Source organism: Balaenoptera physalus (genome assembly GCF_965194825.1).
Source record: "Balaenoptera physalus genome assembly, chromosome: 3".
Taxonomy (NCBI): Eukaryota; Metazoa; Chordata; class Mammalia; order Artiodactyla; family Balaenopteridae; genus Balaenoptera; species Balaenoptera physalus.
The window spans coordinates 89,430,086-89,451,023 of NC_138890.1; the positions used below are offsets into that span (position 1 = coordinate 89,430,086).

At 36.2% G+C, this 20,938-nt stretch overlaps 1 protein-coding gene across 6 annotated transcripts in view; it reads left to right on the plus strand.

The window, feature by feature from the left end:
- FBXL17 (F-box and leucine rich repeat protein 17) overlaps positions 1 to 20,938 on the plus strand; it is a 468,543-nt gene that overhangs the window by 137,077 nt on the left and 310,528 nt on the right. For all 6 annotated transcript variants that reach the window (XM_082454480.1, XM_082454481.1, XM_082454482.1 and 3 more), the window contains one exon: positions 1,123 to 1,230. In XM_082454480.1, coding sequence (XP_082310606.1) covers positions 1,123 to 1,230 — 108 coding nt within the window. The remainder of the gene's footprint in view (positions 1 to 1,122; positions 1,231 to 20,938) is intronic.

Here is a 20,938-nt window from a genome sequence, read left to right on the forward strand (position 1 = left end):
AGATTATTGTAAGGAATTGGCTCATGTAACTATGGAGGCTGAGAAGTCCCCAAATCGGCAATCTGGAGACCAAGGAAAGCTGATGGTGTACTTCTAGTCTGAGTCTGAATGCATAGGAACCAGGAGAGCTGATGATATAAGTTCCAGTCCAAGTTTGAGTCTAAAGGTAGGAAACTGGTGTCTTAACTTGAAGACAAGGCAGAGAGAAAGAGAGAGAGAGCGAGCAAATTTTCCTTCACTCAACCTTTTTGTTCCATTCAGACCTTCAACGGATTGGATGTGACTAAGGCTGAGTGGTCACCTTGGGGAGGGCAATCTGCTTTACACAGTACACTGTTTTAAATGTTAATCTCATCCAGAAACACCCTCACAGACATACCCAGAATAATGTTTAATCAAATATCTGGGTGCCTCTTGGTGTAGTCAGGGTGACACATAAAATTAACCATCACACCATCCAAATCTGAGGAATTGGAAGCAGTGAGGGGCAAAACCAGATTTCTTGGAAGAAACACTTGTAGGGAGAAACCTTATAAAGAGACCGTTGTTGCACTTTAGGAAGCAGTTGTACAATTTCAGTTATAAAAGATGTCCAGACTAGGCAAATTCATAGTGACAGAAAGTTGCCAGGGGCTGGAGGCCGGAGTTGGAATAGGGGGGTGACTGCTAATGGGCGTGGGGTTTCTTCTTGGGGTGAGGAACATGTTCTGGAATTAGATATTGGTGATGGTTGTACAACTTGTGAATATGCTAAAAACCACTGAACTGTTCCTTTTGAAGGGGTGAATTTTATAGTTTGTGAAGTGTATGTCAATAAAATATGTACATATTTATTGAGAGAGATGCGAAGAAGTGGAGGTAGATAATGTTGACATCTCTGAGACATTTTCTGTGAAGAAGTAAACAAACGTGGGGTGATAGAAAGGGATGTGGGGTTGAGGGAGGATTTAAAAAAAAAAAAACACAGGACATATTGCAGCATGTCTGTATCTGGATTCAAATGATCCATTGGAAAGGGAAATATTAATGATGCAAGGTAAGGCAGAGGGAATTTGCAGTAGCCAAATCCTTAAATTCACTCACTGTAATGCCATCTTGACTTTCTTCATGTCTCTTCCCTAGGTGACAGATCAGTCGGTGAAAGCATTTGCTGAGCACTGTCCTGAACTTCAGTACGTTGGCTTCATGGGTTGTTCAGTTACTTCTAAAGGAGTCATTCATCTAACCAAGGTAGGAACTGTGGCTACGTCGCCTTAGTTTTTCCGAGTATCATTCATATCAGTGCCCTAGCAATGTTATACGTACTTGAATGAGGACTACTCAGACCATTATAGAAGTGTAAGTAGTATTTGGTAAAATTAAAATCAGTTTAAGGCAACAGTACACAATCTATCCTTTCTGAAATGGTACATTCATTTAAACAAGAAACTTTTTTGCTTTTTCATTTGCTAATGACTATGAAATATATACATGAAAGAAACTGATATATATGACAGAACATATTGAGATGTTAATGTATTGTGTTAGAAGATATTTTGATGAAAGTGTTCACTGGTCACATATCATTAGATCTTCTGAGCATTTGGCTTTCAAGAAGTGAATATGGTCAGTGCATATGATTAAGCGAATGTATGTCAAAAATTAACTTTATAGCTCAGAGAGTTTACTTATATACCAAATATATGAAATCTCATATTTTAGCAATAATGAAAATACCAGTTCCTTTGTAATCTCTCCCTTTCAATGTGTCATCTCTGCTGTTTTTCAGAGTTCTAAAATAATTAGGAGCTAATTCTTATATACATGCTTTAGAAAACTGGCTACTATAAAATTTACTTGTGTATTATCTGAAATTTGTCAGGTCTCTTCAAGTTTACAGTTCAGCGGGATATAATGTTTTTCTTTCTTCCCAGGAAAAGAGCAAATGTGTACGAGTTACCTAGAACTATGGCAATAAGACCCAGTGGATAGGAGTCTGGGCTCTGTTGTCAGCTTGTGTTTGAATCTTGGCTCTGCCATTTATTACCTAAGTGAGCAAAGTATTTTTCAGGGAATTAATTGAAGTAATATTTGCAAGATGCTTGCCTCCGTATCGAAACCACAGTAAGTGCTAAGTAAACTTTAGCTACTATTATTAAAATAGGTGCTACAATATCTAAATTGCTGGAAAATCAGAGCAGACTTTGAAAAAAAAAAATCAAATCACTGTTCTAGTCTAGTGTATCTGAAACAGAGCCTGTGGTTGTTCTGTGTCTTAAATGACTGATCAGCTTTAATTATATTTTGAGGATCAGAACCTAAAGCCAGCAGAGAGGATAGGCACGTTATTCTCTTATTGCTCTATCAAAACATCTCAGTGTAACCAAGACCATATGTAACCATAATTTTTTATTCATTTTCTATAACCTTGGCCTGAACATTTTGGTAGATGAATATTTTTCTAGTCACATCGAATGCTGTTTATGGTGTAGAGTAGAAATGCCTTTGGATGAACAGATTGTGCACAACAAGTGTTATAATGACTGTATGTGGGCTTTTTACGATCACTTGAAATTGTACTCATTAAAGGCAAAACAGGACTTATTAGATCAGTAAGTGCTTCCCTGAGCATTTTGAGATGGCCAAAAATTGTACACTGGTACTTAAAAGATCAGAATTATTTTCTGTGACAAAATAGCAGCGATAGCAAATGTCAGCTTTGGAAGGCTTAATTTGCTGAGAAGATTATTCTGAAGATTATATACCAGGATTGGTGTTTTGGCCTGTTAGCAGTCAGAATCTACTGGATTCATATCAAAGCTGGTCCACAGCGTTTTAGGAGCATCTTTCTTGCTCAGCACAGTATTTGTTTTGATGAGAAGACTGGTTTGTGGCATAAGATTGCTTAGTTTCATGGATTCAGGTAAAGGCAAGATAGCACTTTAAACATGCATAACTTTTGCAAAGCTATTTTAGTTATTTTATCTCTTGAAAACCAAGGGTAGAACTCAAGTTTTAATAAAATAAAAGCTTCTTTGTTAAAATATTTGCATTCTGACAGTGTTTTTATACTAAGACATTATACAAAATGTAATTTACATTCACAAAATGTTTGTAAATATATGTGTTCCTAGAAAGTTGTGTTACCCTTATTATAATCAAGGTATATAGTTCTAAATAATTTATGATCAACATGGTATGTAATTCTTAAATAAATGATTAGGGAGATATGAGATACAGAGTGTTGAGAGTTATTGGTATAAATATATTTAATTTTATATGATTTAGAAAATCTCTCCAAGTTATTACTTTACTAAGTCTCTGGCTCTAAGTTTGCTACTAGAAGCAGGTGCCATAAAAACCCTGTGCCTTAGTGTCCTCCTATGAAGAGATGTGCCTGTATTAGGTGATCTATCTCTAGAGTTTCTTACAGCCAGACAAGTCTCTGAATTTGAGTCATTGGCCTGGACGGGACTGTGAGTGGCTGTCACTGAAACTAAGGAATGTCAAGTCTTTAGTAAGTTAGAAGGGAAAACTGGGGATTTGTGACATCTTAGATTGTTAAATCAAGGGCAAGAAGACAGAAGATTGGGAATAAATGGAAGAATATTGATATTCTATTACTATGGTCTCGTGGACTTAATTTTACTTTGATGCTCTCAGCCTTGGCTGGACTCTATTTATTGATGACACACCCTTAGTCTTCAGATAGATTCTGCTAACATCAAGCAATATTGAAGTAAGAGGCCTTCCTTCTAAGCTGCTGTGACTATGTAAATGAGAGTCCAGAAGTAGCTAAGACTGAATGCCCACAGGTTGAGAAGATAAAGTCAGCTTTACTATGTAAATGAGAGTCCAGAAGTAGCTAAGACTGAATGCCCACAGGTTGAGAAGATAAAGTCAGCTTTACTATGTAAATGAGAGTCCAGAAGTAGCTAAGACTGAATGCCCACAGGTTGAGAAGATAAAGTCAGCTTTACCAGAGTGGGTTTGGAAGCAGCGATAAGAACTTTTGAGGTCTCTAACAGTTGAGAATGTTAATGACTTGTATCCGGCAGAATTGAGCTTCCTCCAACACAGGTGTGTTCTTTTCACTGCCATGTACCTATTAATAAATGTAAAATACTTCTATCTTGTACTTTTGCTCTCCTTCCCACTTTTCAAAAACAAGTTCAGCAAATGCAAATGTATAGTTAACCCCTAGTGACTAGACTGTAGTGCCTAAATATCATTTGCCACATTAAGGACTAATAGGAACATGTCAAAGGACCCAAAAGCCAACATGAAGTGCCTCTCACTGGCCTAAGCTGGGATACTTTGAGCATCAAAAAGGAAAATGGCTGAAATGGATTAAAACAAATGTATAAAAGTCATGAGTTTACAATGATCTATAAAAAAAACAAAACAGAACCGGATTTCTTCTTCCAGTTAAGATGGAGTAGTGGGGACCAGATTTACTCTCTTCCCTGAAACAACCTGGAAAAACTGACAAAATATATGAAACAATGGTCTTCAAGACACTGGATATCAGACAACCAAGGACAGTGATCCCTGAGATATAAGAAACAAACAAGAGAAGCCCTATGCTTGCCTTCGTCTAATTTGTTGGAAGAGTTTCCAGCTTGTAGCACAGAGAGGGATAACCCAGGCAAAACTCAGCAGACTATCTGAGTTGAGATGGAACCGAAAGTCCAGGGAGACCAGGATAGCCAGAATTCAGAGGACAGAGTACCAGAGTGGAGAGACCTTGCATAGAAAACCCCAGAGATTGGTGTATGCTCTCCCTTCCTTGCTCATCCAGTCCTAAATAACCCATGAGTAAAGAAGAAATCAAAAGAGAAATTAGAAAGTATTTTGAACTGAATGAGAATGAAAACACAACACATCAGATTTAGTGTGATGCTACTAAAGTACTTACTTTAAATACCACCAAACACCTGTATAAAAAAAAAAGGTCTCAAATCAACGACCTTAGCTTCTGCCTTATGAAACTTGAAAAAAAAAAAGCAAATTAAACTCAAAGTAAGCAGAGGAAAGGAAATTATAAAGATCAAAGTGGATATCAATGAAATGGAAAACAAAAAGAAAAGAGAAAATTAATGAAAGCAAAAGCTGGTTCTTTGATAAACTCGATAAATCTCTATTCAGACTACTTAAAAGAGAGAGAGAGAGAAATTGCCAATACCATGACTCAGAGGAGTAACATAACTACAGATTCTCCAGATATTAAAAGGATAACAAGTGAATATTATGGACATCTTTATGCCTCTAAATTCAACAAGTTAGATGAAATGGAAAATTTATTTGAAAGATGCAAACTTCCAAAGCTCACTCAAGAAGAAATAGATAACCTGAATACCTCTATATCTCCTAAAGAAATTACGTCTGTTGTTAAAAACCTTCCCTCCAATGATACTCTGTGCCTAGATTGCTTCACTGGTGAATTCTACCAAATATCTGATATATTTTAAAAACTTCATCAGTAAGAGATACATACTTGAGTATTTACTAGTGAAATGACACAATGTTAGGGATTTGTATTAAAATATTACAAAGGGATAAAAAGAAAAAAAAAGTGAATAGGCCAATAAAGGAGACAAAAATGGTAAAATATAGATAATTGAGCTGGGCTATAGGACAGGGCTGTTCATTATATTATTCTCATTACTTTTGTTTATATTTGAAAATTTCCATAATAATAGAAAGGCTTTTAAGGGGTTAAAAAGTTAAAAATGTTGCTATTAATATAACATGATAAAATCATACTATTCAATAGCATGCTTTTTGAGAATGCATAATACCATGGAAAATGCTCAGGATAATAATTAATAATCATATACATTAATATATAATATTAATTTAAAATCAGTTGAACAAATAAGCCAATGGAATCTGAAATGTCAAAGTGACATGTTATTTTTACGTGTAGTTGGAGTGCAAACCTCAGAAATGCTGTGGGTTCATGAGTTTAATGCCACAGATCCATTGTGAAATGACTTAGATCTGTTCAAATGATTTCTACCAGTAGTCGGGAAGATGCTATTTTATATGACTATTAAGGATGATGGTGAAGAATTTTTGACAAAATGTTCATTTTCATTATATGCTATATAAAAATTTATATTTGTCATAACTTAAGATTGTTGATAAATTTAAAAGTTGTGTTTATTAATTAATGATATTAATTCTGATGATATCTTAATCAATGATATTAATTCTGATGATACCTTAGATCTTATTGTTGCTTCAGTTTTTCAGTTTATAAACATGAACTGAATTCTTAGGATGTGTCAGATATGGGTATGTTTGTTTTTGTTTTTAAATAGAGGTTTTTTTTTTGGAAGGTAACAGCTAAAAAAATGCCCAAAGTTCAGATATTTTCTTGGACCATATCATATTAAAGAACTTTTTAAAAAACACATATTTTAAAAGTGCTTATGGCTGAAAATACGAAATATTTTCTAAAGAAAAACAAAATTGATTTTTTTCAGTCAATTTAACATAAGTGAAAGAATGTTCATTCATGCAGCTAACTCAATTTTCATCTTCCTTTTCATGTTTATTCAGAGACTAGAAATGAAAGATGAACTTTCTTGTCTTTCAAATTTCCAAACAACTGATCAGTTTAGAATGTCTTATTCTAAAGGCAGAACATTTTATTTTGCTACTTTAGAGTTGTTATAGCTGTTAAGTTATAGATTATCATTTCATTTGTTTCTGATTAATTATAGGTACTTGAGTGAAATTTTGAGATGTGGCAAGTGTGTGTTCTTAAATTCATTCAGCTCTGAAATATTCCCTAGTGAGTATGACCAGTGAGGACTCTGAAGAGGTATTTGTAGGGTGACTGTGCTTTTGGTTCTTTTTAGCTTTCCGGGAGTTAAGAGTTGAGCCAAAAATCAAGTGTTGAGAATTTAGGCGCTGATTCTCTAGGCCTGGTGTGATCCATAAATAGATTTTTTCTTTGAAGTTCACAACGGAGAGCAAACTGCTTACTGCTGTCATCAAAGCTAATAGGATGACTGCTATTGTATGACCTAGGGCAAATCACCTAATCTCTTAGCCTCAGTTTCCTCATCTGTAAAATGAGGATAATAATAACATCTACCTATCTCTCGGGTTTTAGAGGAAGAGTGCTTGGCACATGCTAAAGCAGCATTTGAAAAATAATATATATAAATTAATTAATTAATTAGAAAAATATTCATCATTATGTATAAAAGCTTCTTATAACTCTTTAGTCCTAATCCATTCATATTCTTTTATTAAAATAAAAATGAAAAATAATTTTCATGAAAATAAATCTTAGTTAAAAACTTTATGACCCTTCTTTCTACCTGAGTGCCAATGCTTAATGTTAAGATTAAAAACTGTTTGTCTGCTCTTCATGGTTTTGTTTTGTTTTTTTCCCCTTTAATACACTGAACAACTAAAATAATATTTTTAATAAAATCATTAAAAAAATTCCTACCATAACAATACACTGAATCAGAGGAATACACTTTTGTACCTTATTTTTTCATTTTTTAATTGAAATATAGTGGATTTACATTGTTGCATTAATTTCTGCTGAACAGCAAAGTGATTCAGTTTTACATATATATACATTCTTTTTTGTAAATATTCTTTTCCATTATGGTTTATCACAATATTGAATATAGTTCTGTGTGCTATACAGTAGGACCTTGTTGTTGATCCATTCTATGTATAATAGTTTGCATCTGCTAACCCCAAACTCCCAATCCTTCCCTTCCCCACCCCACCTCCCCCTTGGCAACCACAAGTCTCTTCTCTTTGTGTGTGATTCTGTTTCTGTTTCATAGAAGTTCATTTGTGTCATATTTTAGATTCCATCTATAAGTGATATCATATGGTATTTATCTTTCTCTTTCTGACTTACTTTACTTAGTATGATAATCTCTAGGTCCATCCATGTTGCTGCAAATGTTATTATTTCATTCTTTTTTTATGGCTGAGTAATATTCCATTGTATATATACACCACATGTTCTGTATCCATTCATCTGTTGTTGGACATTTAGGTTGTTTCCAAGTCTTGGCTATTGTGAATAGTGCTGCTATGAACATAGGGATGCATGTATCTTTTTGAATTACATTTTTGTCCAGATATATGCCCAAGAGTGGGATTGCTGGATCATATGGCACCTTTACTTTTAGTTTTTTAAGGAACCTCTATACTGTTCTCCATAGTGGTTGTACTAATTTACATTCCCACCAACAGTGTAGGAGGGTCCCCTTTTCTCCACACCCTCTCCAACATTTGTTCTTTGTAGACTTCTTAATGATGGCCATTCTGACCGGTGTGAGGTATGTTGTACCTTATTGTTATTGCACAAATTAGTGACTTTGATTTTTATTTTTCTAAATTAGTATAGGCAATGTCTACGCAAGCTGTGACAATTTATCACATTTATTTTTTTTCATTCTGTTAAGTCAGTAATATCTGTTCAGTGAGGCTACTCTTTTTATATTTTATAACTCTATTACTCCTACTCTAGTTGTAATGTATATTTGTGCTACATTTTCATTTCCACAACTACAACAGCAGTATGTATCAATGTGACACTAGTAAAATAAATGAATTCATCTTTCAAATGACTCAGTTTGTGAAAGTCCTAACAAGTAAAATGAACAAATGAGTTTCTTTGTTGCCTCTATCCTTTGATAAAATGGTTGCTTCAGGCTCTACTATAAATATATAAATATAAAATGAGGAAAGCTGGCTCTCTTTTTTGAAAGGGCCTTTCCTGGATCTTGGCTTTATACTTTAAATATTATTTTACTTTGCTTATGTTATCCTCAGTTCACTCCTTGAATTTTTATCACACACATGTTGTTCGTAAATTATGGTTTTCGTTGCCAGTATTCCTGTAAAAAAAGGATTTCAACTTTATTTATCTGGTCTCTAACACATGAGGTCAGTCTTTATCCAAGAAAGATATTAGGAGACACTGCTTTCAAGCTCTTTTTGACTTTCAGATTCATTCACACTGTGTTGTAACAGAATTTTTATTTAAGGATCAGTGTGAATCTGCTTCATTCAATCTTGTGGTTTATACATAAATGCATAGTGATATCAGGCACGGATGGGGTCACATCTCTAAATTGACAGAATAGACTACCTGAATTAGAGAAACCAGATCTGAGGCTTAATGAGAATACGTTATAATGAAACTTAATGAGGAGATATACTACTGAGGGAAAAAAAGTAAGCAGATCTCATTTATTAATTAATTTTTTTATTGAAGTAAAGTTAATTTACAATGTGTTAGTTTCAGGTGTACAGCAAAGTGATTCAGTTATCATTTATTAATTTAAAATAAACATTTACTGAGAATTACAGAGAGTCCAATTAATTTGAAAACATATTCAATTGATTAAAACATTGACAGTTATATTCACTTAATAGTTTTGAACATTTATAAAATATTTAATGGTGTTTTATTATCAACTAATTCAACTGTCTTATTTAAACACTATTTTCACTGCCCCTGGGCAGGTTCTGTTAGCCACAGGGAAATGCCTGCATATGTACATATTATATATTCATTTATACACAAACACAGTACATACCCACACTGTGCCAATCATAGAGAATCCAAATAATCAGATTTTTCTTTACAATTTTGTTTAACATTGTGCAGTGTTTATAACGATGGCCTAAGGGGCTCCTGAATACTGAGGGGAAGATAAATTATGTTGCATCTTTATTGGAGTCACATTCTTTGAAAACAGGGAATTCATTTCCATGGTAACTCTCTATTAGTCAAAAGTTATCTATGTAACAGCAGAGGTGTGTTCTAAAATTTTATCTTGGAACCTCAGTATTTAACCAGAATTTGGGTCTACATAATATTACTCATTATTTTCCATAATAATTTTTGGAATAGAGTTTGGTTGTGAGCTCCCTGTTCTCCTGTCACACTGGCCCAATAATAGAGTCCAATAGCGTCTATTGACTAAAGGCAGTTGAGCTCTTCGTATGTTTGTTCTCCAGCCCAGAGGTATCACAGGTATTTACACAAAAGCTGTTGATCACATTGTACTTACAAAACCGGCAGGAACATAGCTGCTTCCCCTACTGTAGATTTCCTTTCAATTGATTGTATCCCAGTGGGATGATTGGCCATCAACATTTTTTTCCAAGAAAAAAGGTGCCCACTGGAACTTTCTCTGTTATATTCATTAGTGGAAATGCTTGGTTATTATGTTTGATCAGAGGTACTTTTCAACATGCAATTGGCTATCAATTTTTGATCTTTAAAAATGAAACAATACCCCTGTGCCTGAGAAAGCAGAAAGCAGCTCAGGATACTTTTACAGCTTTCATCTAGCTCAAAGGAGAAAACAAAGTTTATTAGCACCCTGGGTTTCTCAGACAAGGTGTGGGGAATGCTCTGGCAGTTATTCCTTTTTCTGGGTTGTGACAATGAACTCTCATTAGATTGACTACTTCTTTTCATTTTAGAATCTGGCTCCCCCTTCCCCTTTCTTTCCTTTTGCTTTGTGCTGGTCCTGGGTCTGTTTGCCCTCACATCCTTTCTTCTCTCTAAGCATGCTCTTCTATATCATAGGGGGCTTCAGTCTGAAGGCTGCATTTAGTGGGAGGCAGGAAGGCAAAGGGAAGGAGACAGTCTGGTATTTCTCAACCTCCCTGTCTGTCTCAGGTAGCATTTCTGGCAACAGCTTCATCTCCTCCATGGTTCCAGCCCTGGACAGACCTCCTGCAGCTCCAGCTTGTATTGGAAGACCAGGCCTGTGGCCATGAACACTGAGTCTTCTTTCTGTCTCTCTAGCCTTAGGGTGCTTGTGGCCTCCTGCTACTGCTAAATCTGTGGCTTACATTAGTCTCTCCAGTTTGTCTTCTCACCTTCTACTTCATCAGAATAACCACTTTCCTTAATGAAATTCCCTTCGTGTAATTTAATAAATGCTTATGGTGGTTTCTGTTTTCCTGGTTAGATCCTAATACATATTCCTTTTTGTGTCATTCAGGGTTTCTTATGTGAGAGCACATCTAAGAGAATAGAACTGATATTTATTTCCCCTTAGAGAATCTTGTAACAATGGGCATCAAGCACAAAGCAGAGAATTGCACATAATATAACATTTAAATTAGACTTGACCATTCCTTAGACACTCTCTAGCCATACTTTGGTCTTGGATCTAGAAAAGCTATAACTAGAGAGGTAGAGGAAGCTAGCTATTTGGTAATTAGGAATAATGAAGCTACAAGGCTGTGGTGATTCCCAAGAATAGGTTAGAGGGCTAGGTGCTTAATTATAAAAGAACAGTTTTTATACATGCCCCTAGAAAGAGTAAAATTTAAATGTTTCTCAGTGCTGTAATGTATAATGTCAATTCACAGAGGCAAATGTAAAGAAAAATATTTGACTAAATAAGTTAATTGTTGTGAGCTAGTTATTTGAGTTATCGATTATTAGTTACCAGTTAATTTAAGTTATATCTTGGATGGTTTTGACTGACAATTAAAAAGTAACATGCTATCATGTCAGTACTTCTGTTTATTTTTTAATTTTCAAAAATCTTGGTCATGCATTTTGTTGATGTGAGAAGGTATAAGTGACCCAAAGTACATAATATTAAAGTAAATCATAAATTTTGATATTTAAAGTTAGCTGTATACTAGATAGTGTTATTTAAAATTTCATTTCAATTAGTTGAAGCTTTTCAACTCATAGATGGAAGAAACTGGTTGAGAGAACAGAATTAGTTCTTTGTATCAGAAAGTAGTGCTTTAATATATAAATCAAAGTTATATAATTTTTACACTTCATTTTTGAAAAATTTGCATTATATAATAACAATGTAGTTTTATGTTCTATGTTACTTAATATCAAGGAAAACTTCATAAAGACCTTCTTTCTGAGTGCTATTTCTTATTGGTAACTGATATACTGCCTATAGCATAGTCCTTAACCTAGAATTTTAGATCATTTACTTCCAGCTCTTAACATTGAGTGTGATTTGTCAATTCCAAATTTAAATACATTGTAAACCAAATGCTGTTGCTTCTTGGAACTGCTTTTGTAGGACAAAGGTAAAACTAAGTAAAACAAATGGGACCTGATTCAGTGTTTGTAGAGTACCTGATTTGGATTTTGAGTATAAATCCTTACATGCTCTTTAAAAATTTGAGTTTTCTAAGATTTTTCTCACCTGGAAAGTGTTCATTCTTTTATTATTATAGGTGATTGTTTCACTTACGTAATATCAAGTACAATGCCAGAAATGAAGATTGTGGAAGAAATAGGAGTTTTTCCAAACGTGCATCCTGATTTTTTTCTTTCTCACTAGTAAGGGTGATCTGATTGATTCATTTTTAGATTGTTAATATCAGACTTGTCTTCCAACTAGAAGGGGTATTTGAGGCTTTGTTTGGGGACTTCAGGAGGGAGGGTAGGGGGGCAGAGTTATATATACATTTTGGAATGTTTCTTCTCATAAAAATGGCTTGGAGATTGAGAGAAGAGAAAGCTGCTAATGGATGCCTAGGTTAGCTGTTTTCTTCCTGAATGACTCAGGGCACTCCAGACCTATGGGGTAAGCCTCAGAGGGAAGCTGCAGGTACCTACTGAAGGGGCCTCATGCTGTTGCTCTGTGAACAGTACCTGGTCACAGATTAGCAAGACTAATGTCTGAAATTAAGTTTTGGGCCCCTTTCACTCTGAACTTTGACTTTAGTCTAAGGCTCAGAAATGAGAGTGTAAGCCCAAGAGATTTTCCATGTGAAGATGAATATTCTAAACCAGAAAGAAAGAAATCAGTTGCATATTCTAAACCAGAAAGAAAGAAATAAAAGGCACTTCATTTTAGAGAGTAGGTATATCATTTCTGTAAGATTTTTTGAATGCTGGAAAATGACAATATATGCCAGAGTATTTTTAATTAAAAATCATTAATGTCGTTTCTTTGTTTTTCAGTTTCATACATTTAGAAATAAAGAATGGAATAATTTGGCTGTTTGGCTTTAATAGTATAATATCAAGAGGTCAATGTACAGGTCACTTGGCTTAGATATGATAAGCTTTTGTATTGGGCTAATGGCATTTCAGTTATTTTACTACTTTTAAAAATAAGGTCGTAAAATTTTATTTGGAATATATTTCCTAAACTTTTGACACTTTGAAGTTTGATATGTGGATTCAGGTGACTGAAATGGGTTCAAAATTCCATGAATTGTCTGTTTAAAAAAAAACAGATCTGTGAACTTGGTATGAGGAAATGAAAGAGAAGTATACAGCCAGTCCAATTAGACAAAGTAATCTTTCCTTGCTTGCTTCACATTTGACTTAATTTACCCTTAATTTATTTAAGCTTTGATTTTTTTTCTTATTTAAGTCAAACAGTATGAATGTTTTATTTTTTTAACCGAGGAGAAATTCTTTTTCTTAGCTCCTGCTAGGTAAAAAAGTGACAGGGCTCCTTAGTGCTGCTAACTTTAAGTGCTGTTCATAGTTTGTTATGAGCTCTAGAAATCTTCTATGGAGAAAAGAAAGGGATTTGGTGGAAAGTAAGTCCTAGAAAAAAGTCAATTAGAGACCGTGCTGCCTGCCAGAGTGGAAGAGGAGGAGCGGAGCATCCGTTCTGATTTGGTGTACGAAGAAAACAGGAATCCAATTAACAAATGCACATTTCTGCAGCAGAGGACAATGATTAAAATTTTTGGTGAACTACTCAAAATTCCTGCCACACACATCAAAACTCTGAAAACTTACAGAGACTGTTCAAATGTTCTTCACTTTAAGAACAAACATGAAAATAGAGAACTGATTATGCTTCTTGTTCTAAAATGATCTTTAATTGTGTAGCGTGAGAATGTTGTTTTTTATTATTTAATGCTTATGTATTAGTGAGGTTTATGTTCTGATATATCACTTTTAGAAACACGTAGCTTCAGAGCTGCAGATCCTGCATTCGATATAGTTAAAAGAACAGAGGCCTGGTTTACGGAAACCTAGGTACATGAAATTATTTTTAATGTTTTGTTCTTGATTTCAAATTTACTCATTCAGCAATCAGCATTTAAAAATTTTGTTTGATGCACCTAGTACTGTGTGAAGCACCGGTGACACAAAAGTGAGTAAGACATGGTCACTGACCTGCATTAGCTTGCCTTAGACTCTAGTGGGAGAAACATAGACTTAATTAGACTAAATTATAAAGCAGTGTGTTTAAGGCCGTGGTGGGAGAATGAGCAACATCGTTGGGTGTACAGAGGGCAGAGTCTCTTAATCTGATGGTGGGCATCCTGGGAGGTTTTACAGAGGATGTGTACTGGAGCTGTGAAGGCTGCATTATGCTTTGACAGGAAACGAAGCCAGCCTTGTAACTGCTCCAGGTGGCTTGGGACAATATTGCTGCTAATGCTTTTTTTTTTTAGAATCATGCTAGTCCACTATGTATTATTTTTTATTACTCTGGGTATGTATGCCCACAAAGTAGTGTAATCAATTAATTAATAATTTTTTTTACTCACTATAAATTGAAAGGCTAGTATGATTGTACCTAGCTAACCTAATGAATTTAACGCATTTATATATAATTAATACTTTTAGATATTAAATTTAGAAGTGTAAGTGCTACCTGTGTGCTGATGAGACCCACATTTATTTGACATCTCTCCTTGGATACCTAACAAGCATCTCAGATATAGTATATTCAAAAGCAAAGTCTCTCCCTACCTGTCCCCAAAGCATCTTAGTTAATTGCAGTAATACCTTCCAGTTGCTCAAACCAAAAAACCTTGGAATTATCCCTGATTCTTATTTTTCTCTTGTGCTCCATAACTAATTTGTCAAAAAATTCTGTTGATTCTAATTTCAAATATATCCAGAATCTGATCACTTTATACTACCTCCAGCTGCTGTCACTGTGGCGCAGTCACTGATGTTGCTTGACTAGATTAATTCATTACAGCTTCTCTGCCTCTACCATTGCTCCTAGTCTAGCTAGACTCACACAGAAGCTAGAATAATCATTTAAAAACGTAACTTAGATCCTGTCACATACCTGCTTAAAACCCACCAAATTCCCAAATTCCTTAGAGCAGAAGCTAAAATCCTTACTTTGGCCTACAAGGCCTCATACAGTCTTCCCTTCTTTGCTCCCCTCTTTGGCCATGTCTCTAATTAGTTTTCCTTCTATTCACTCTGCTCCAGAACCTCTGGCTCCTTACTAATCCTCCAAAACACTAGACCCGTTCCCAACTCAGGGCCTTTGCACTAATTCTTGTCCCAGGCATCAGCATGGTTTTGTTTGCTCCCTCACCTCCTTCAAACTTGTGCCCATATATCTTTTCAATGAGATCATTCTTGACTGCTTATTTAAAATTACACTCCATCTTTCTTCCCCCCACTGGTTTCCATCTGCCTTGCCTTGCTTTATTTTTTTCTCTATAGTACTTAACACCTTTTAACATACTATACAATTTGTTTACTTATTGTTTCTACTGCCCCCTTCCAACTAGGAATATAAGTACCCTATGGACAGGGATTTGTTTGTCTGTTTTGTTCACTGCTATATTTTTAGCAGCTGGAATATTTTCTGGTACATAATGGATGCCCAATAAATAGTTACTGACTATATGAATAATAGTCTTCTATGTTCTTTTTTGAGTGATTGAAGAGGCTGAGCTTTTTAAATTATTTTTACACTTTCAGTAACTGGATTTAAATATCAATTGTTCTGCACTAGGGAAGTGGTTCCTTGTCCAGGCCGGGATCAACTGGGTATCTTTTTCAGTAATAGGAATGGTTAGCCTTACCCCAAGCCAGTTAAATCAGAGCCTCTAAGGATGGGACCCGGTCATCAGTGTTTTTTAAAAGTTTCCCCATATGATCCTAATGTGCAGCCAAGGTTAGAGCCACGTGCTCAGGAGCATTTAAATAAGTACGAATGAATGAATGAAAGCGCACCACAACTACTGCACCAGAGATGCAGATTTGGACCAGCTCAAGCATTAGGATTGGATGTAAAATGTTTGCAATGAGAGCTTGGTCCTGAGCAGCACAGCCCAGGGAGGGCTGGTGGGGGAGGAGGAAGGGAAGGGGAAAGGGAAGGTGAGTAGATGGAGAAAACAAAGAGGGGACTCCCAAGTAGCTGTAGCAGGAAGGAAAGTTTGTTCCCCTGGTCCCTTGGCAGCTGTTGCCAATTGACGATTTCTGTCTAAAAGGCATAGTTCTGTTGTGGGCTGCCTAGTTAGTAATTTGTGTTAAGGCAGGTATATTATATTTCTAAGACTCACTAATTTTTCCTGTCTCTGAAGTAATCAGGAAGTGAGCTCAGTTTTAAATAATGAACACAGGTCTCTGAGCACAGTGAGAATAACTTCTCAAAGCTTGGAGAAAGAGATTTGAGCTATTTTAACTTAAGATGTCAGGGAGTAGTAGGTATGGACAGTGAACGGCCTTGATACGCAAGCTCTGGGATTCCTTTCTGCAGTTGAAATGTTTTTGTTTCCTGAAGGTTTCAGAGAAGGTGGGAGATATGATCAGAGTTATTTAAGGAATATTTATCTGACTGGTTATGTGGCAAGAAGGAGTTAGAAGGGATAGCTCTGAAGAGAAGCAGTGAGTAAAGTGTCCTAGAAAGCAAAACAGAGCATGAATAAAATGGTGAAAGATGTCAGATCCAGTAGGAGAATGGCAGAACCAACCAGGCCTTGGATTTGGAAATAAAACAAAGAGACAGCAGCCCATTGTGATTAAGAAGGCAGTGGTTGGAAAGAACACATAGAGAAGGAGCCAGAGAATTAACGTGGTAGCAATTGTGGATGTGATAAGCATTCCAGACCCTGGAAGTCCTATTTTCATGGTTAGAATTAGAAATTTTTATTGTCTCTGCCAGGCTCTCAGGCTATTTAAAAGCTTTCAGTTATACCCTGAGTGTCTCAGTTCTATGAGGTGCTGGGAAGGATTTGCCTGATGTCCTAAATGTGACTTACCTAGCTTTTATTACTCTCTCCATACTCGAGTGCCAGCCTTAACCAAACTGAGGTTCAGCCTAGTTGATGAGCAGAAGGGATGGCCCTCGCTCTCTCCTTTGTCCAACCAAGTTCTTCTCTAAATGTAGATAACAGAACCTGTCGAGGTGCGGAAGGCTTCCTGTGCTCAGGGACAGAAATTCCCTCTCTGCCCCTTTCCATTCCCAGCAGTCTCAGTTTCTTTACTACTATTTTTAGTCTTGCCGTGCACAACCCATACTATAGCCCCCTCCCTTTCTCCTTGTATCTCCCTCCCTGTCTTTAATAGGTGGCTCTCCCCACTTTCTTATAAATGCCTTTCTCTGACCCCTCTGTCTCCCTGTGCTTTTGGTCTCTCCCGTGATCCCCATCTTGGCAGCCTGACAGGTGATTGGCAGGTGAGTGTGTGTTGCTGATCTACGGCCCCAGCAGCCTGTCTTTACCCTTGACTTTGCTCCCTAAAGATTACAACCGATTGCTTTGAAACTCAGTCCCAAGGAAGCCAACATCCACGGGGCTGGCAAGAAGTAATTTAGGTACTAGTTGACATTTGAACATATTTAACTATACAGAAGTTTTTCTTCTTTTCAAAAATTATCACCTCCAACTGGCTTCACGTAAATTATCCTCGTTAGTCTGAAACAGCGGAACATCCCTGCTGCCTTTGCCAAGGTACTGTGAGTCCTCTTATGCTGCTTCATCCCCTTTAGTCAACCTGCACAATTGAGGATTTTGTTTCATTTTTTACTTTTCCAGAGTCTTAACAAAATTTGGAAGCTATTTGAGGTCTTTTTATAATTCTCCAAGTCTGTGTTTCCTAGGTAACATTTTAGTGTCTCATTTTATTCTTAAGTACATACACAGCCATACAGTCATTGACTAATTTTAGCCTTTAACCTGAATTGGCTATAAGTAATATTTTTTTTTGCAATAAAAGCAGTATTAAACTGAAAGTTGACTACCTGCATTCTACATTCTGACTTGAATTTCTTTTAAAATACCTTACTAAGCTGTTTAAAAATTGGAATGAAGCATTTAAAAGATCTTGGTGGTATGGCTTTGCTTATTCAAATCCTCTGTGATTTGTGTAACCCAAGACTACCAGTGAATTTGTAAGGAAAGTAAGTTTAATTAAAATGTCAGTTTCCTAAATGTAATTATTTGTTTATGAAGGATTATTTTAGGTAGCTTTTTATGAAACGCTGGAGGGCACTATTATGAAATTCCCATAGCAAGGGAGGGAATATGATGAATTTGACAGAGCTGTTTGTGGGGTTCTGAATAAAAATGTCACATCCCATAGAGGTGCTCCGTATGTGTCTTATAATGATGCCGGTTACCAGGAATTAGCCTCCTGGAACTGCCTTTGGATACTGTCATATTTCAAGTTGAACTGGCCAATATGGTCGTAGGGAAGGTGACACAAGCATAGTCAGTGACTGTCAGCTCATGAAAAATGAGCCTTAATTGAATCCGAGGGCAAAACACTCTTCAAGATCTCAATAGAAAGCTGGCATGTGGGAGCCAAAGTAAACCTGTTTCCTCATGTTTGAGTCTGTGCTCCATTGGAAGAGAAAGAATGCTCCATTTATGGACAATAAATACAGGGCAGTATCAGCCACAGGTGGCCCAGTGTCATCATCTGACCCACCTTGAACTGATGAATGGGCATGGATGCAGGATTTCTGAAAGCTCAGGAGTCAATGAACTAGAATTAGAATTTTATCACACGTAGATAGTTTCTGGAATTGTTACTTCTTGCTATTCCATTAGTTCTAGAAGATATCTTTGGGTTTTCCTAAGTCTGAAAAATAGTTTAGATTTGCCATCGACTCTCTCCCTATTATCGGCACTTTAATAAGTTATTCAAACCTCTTTGGTCCTCAGTTACCTTCCCTAATGTAAGGGGACCAATCTGGCACAAATAAAGTTTTCTTTCCTACAGAACTTTATTGTATCCTCCCGCTGGGTCCTGGTCGAGGAAGTAATTTTTTTTTTTTATTGTGGTAAAATGTACATAACAAAAGTTTACCTTTTTAACCATTTTTAAGGGTACAGTTCAGTGGTGTTAAGTACATTCACAGTGTTGTGATGAGATACTTTACAGTGAAGGAAGCTAAGAGATAAAGTCATAATTCACAAAGAAACTTTGTGCCAGAAGCTATGCTAGACCCCAGAATATGCATGTGTAGGAGATATTTATGTGGCTGGATAGAATTTTTATGATTTTCATCTTTGTAGTGACTATAATACAGTATAATTGGGAAAATAAAATGATGCTGTATGTGTATTATACGTGGCTATATTTAATAATAGTTCACATATGCGTATGGTTACACGTAGCAAAATTCATCCTTAACATTCATGGGTTTAATAGTCATGCTTCAGAATATTTTCTAGCAGCTCTGTGGGTCCATTTCATGTATTTCTGATTTGGCTGTGGTACAGACATGAGGCTGCTGTCAGGATGTGAGCTCAGCAAGCCGCCCAGTACCTGCAACTCACAGAGGCTACTTCATTCTTTACATGTTCCCAGAACAGTAGTGATGAAAATTTTGGGGGTGTTGGGATCAAAAATACCCTGTAAAGAAAGCTAACTATAAAAATAATGTGGCTTAAGAAAATGGTGATTTTTTAAATTGAGGTATAGTTGACAATATTATATTAGTTTATGGTGTACAAGAGTGATTCAAAATTTTTATAGATTATACTCCATTTATAGTCATAAGAAATGGTGATTTTTATATAGAAAATAGAAATATGGGGTACATTACTGAGGGGAACATTAAGAGGGATATCAAATTTAACAGTGATTCTGATCCTTGACATGTATAAGTTCATCTTTGCTTAATCAAGAATAAGAAAACTTGACCAGTGAAACCGTTTTAGCTACTAGTTTAGCTCCAATGCAAAATCTTGTGAAAAATAAAAGTTTAGTGAAAGTGAAAAGACAGTTACCTTGTGGTATTAAGATATGTATAGGAAATATGTGACTGTTCACAGAATATGAATTGAATGAAAGCCAGGAGCTATGCAAACATTTTCATAAAACATTTCCATTAAAGTCATCTTTCCATGATTGAAGACTGGTTTGAGAAATTTAGTTCCCCAATGTGGAGCTGATAAGAGTGACCACATCAGAGTTGCTTGTCTTCCCAGGAAGTGTTTTCTTGGCCACTGAAGATACACCTAGAGAGAAGGCTGAATGGAGCAAGCATCTCCCTCTAAGCTTTTGTGAACATACGTATCTAAAGAAGGGCAGTGAGCCTCAGAGTTTAAAGTGGCTAAGGATATTCCCCTTGTCTTAAGAGAAACCTGACTTCTCTTCAAGCATACAGAGTCCCCTATAGCCCTTCTCTGCTGATTTTCTATTGCTGTACAACAAATTACCATAGACTTAGCATCTTAAAACCACATATATTTATCATCTTACTATATCCATGGGTCAGAAGTCCACATGCTGCAACTTGGTTTTTCCAGGGTCTCATAAGGTCACAATCAAGGTGTCAGTTGGGGTTGCATCTCTTTCTAGAGTTTAGATCCTCTTACAAGATCATGTAGTTGTTGGAAAAATTCAGTTCCTTGTAGTTATAGGACTGAGGTCCGCATTTTCTTTCTAGCCGTCAGTCAGGGACAGCTCTCAGCTCCTAGAGGCCTCTTGAGGGTCTTAGCCATGTGGTCTTCTCACAGGGCCTTTCACAGTCCCTCTCACAACGTGGTTGCTCACTTCTCCGAGGCCAGCAGGAGAATCTCTCTGACCTCTAGACCCTCTGTCAGAGCTCAACTGATTAGGTCAGGCCCATCCTGGATACTGCCTTTTGATTAATTCAGTGTTTAATTGGTAAGGGATCTTAATTATAGCTGCAGAATCCTTTTACTTTTCCTTATAAGGTCCTGCCCACACTCAGGGTCAAGGATTATATTAGGGCATGGGTCCTTGGGGTCATTTTAGAAT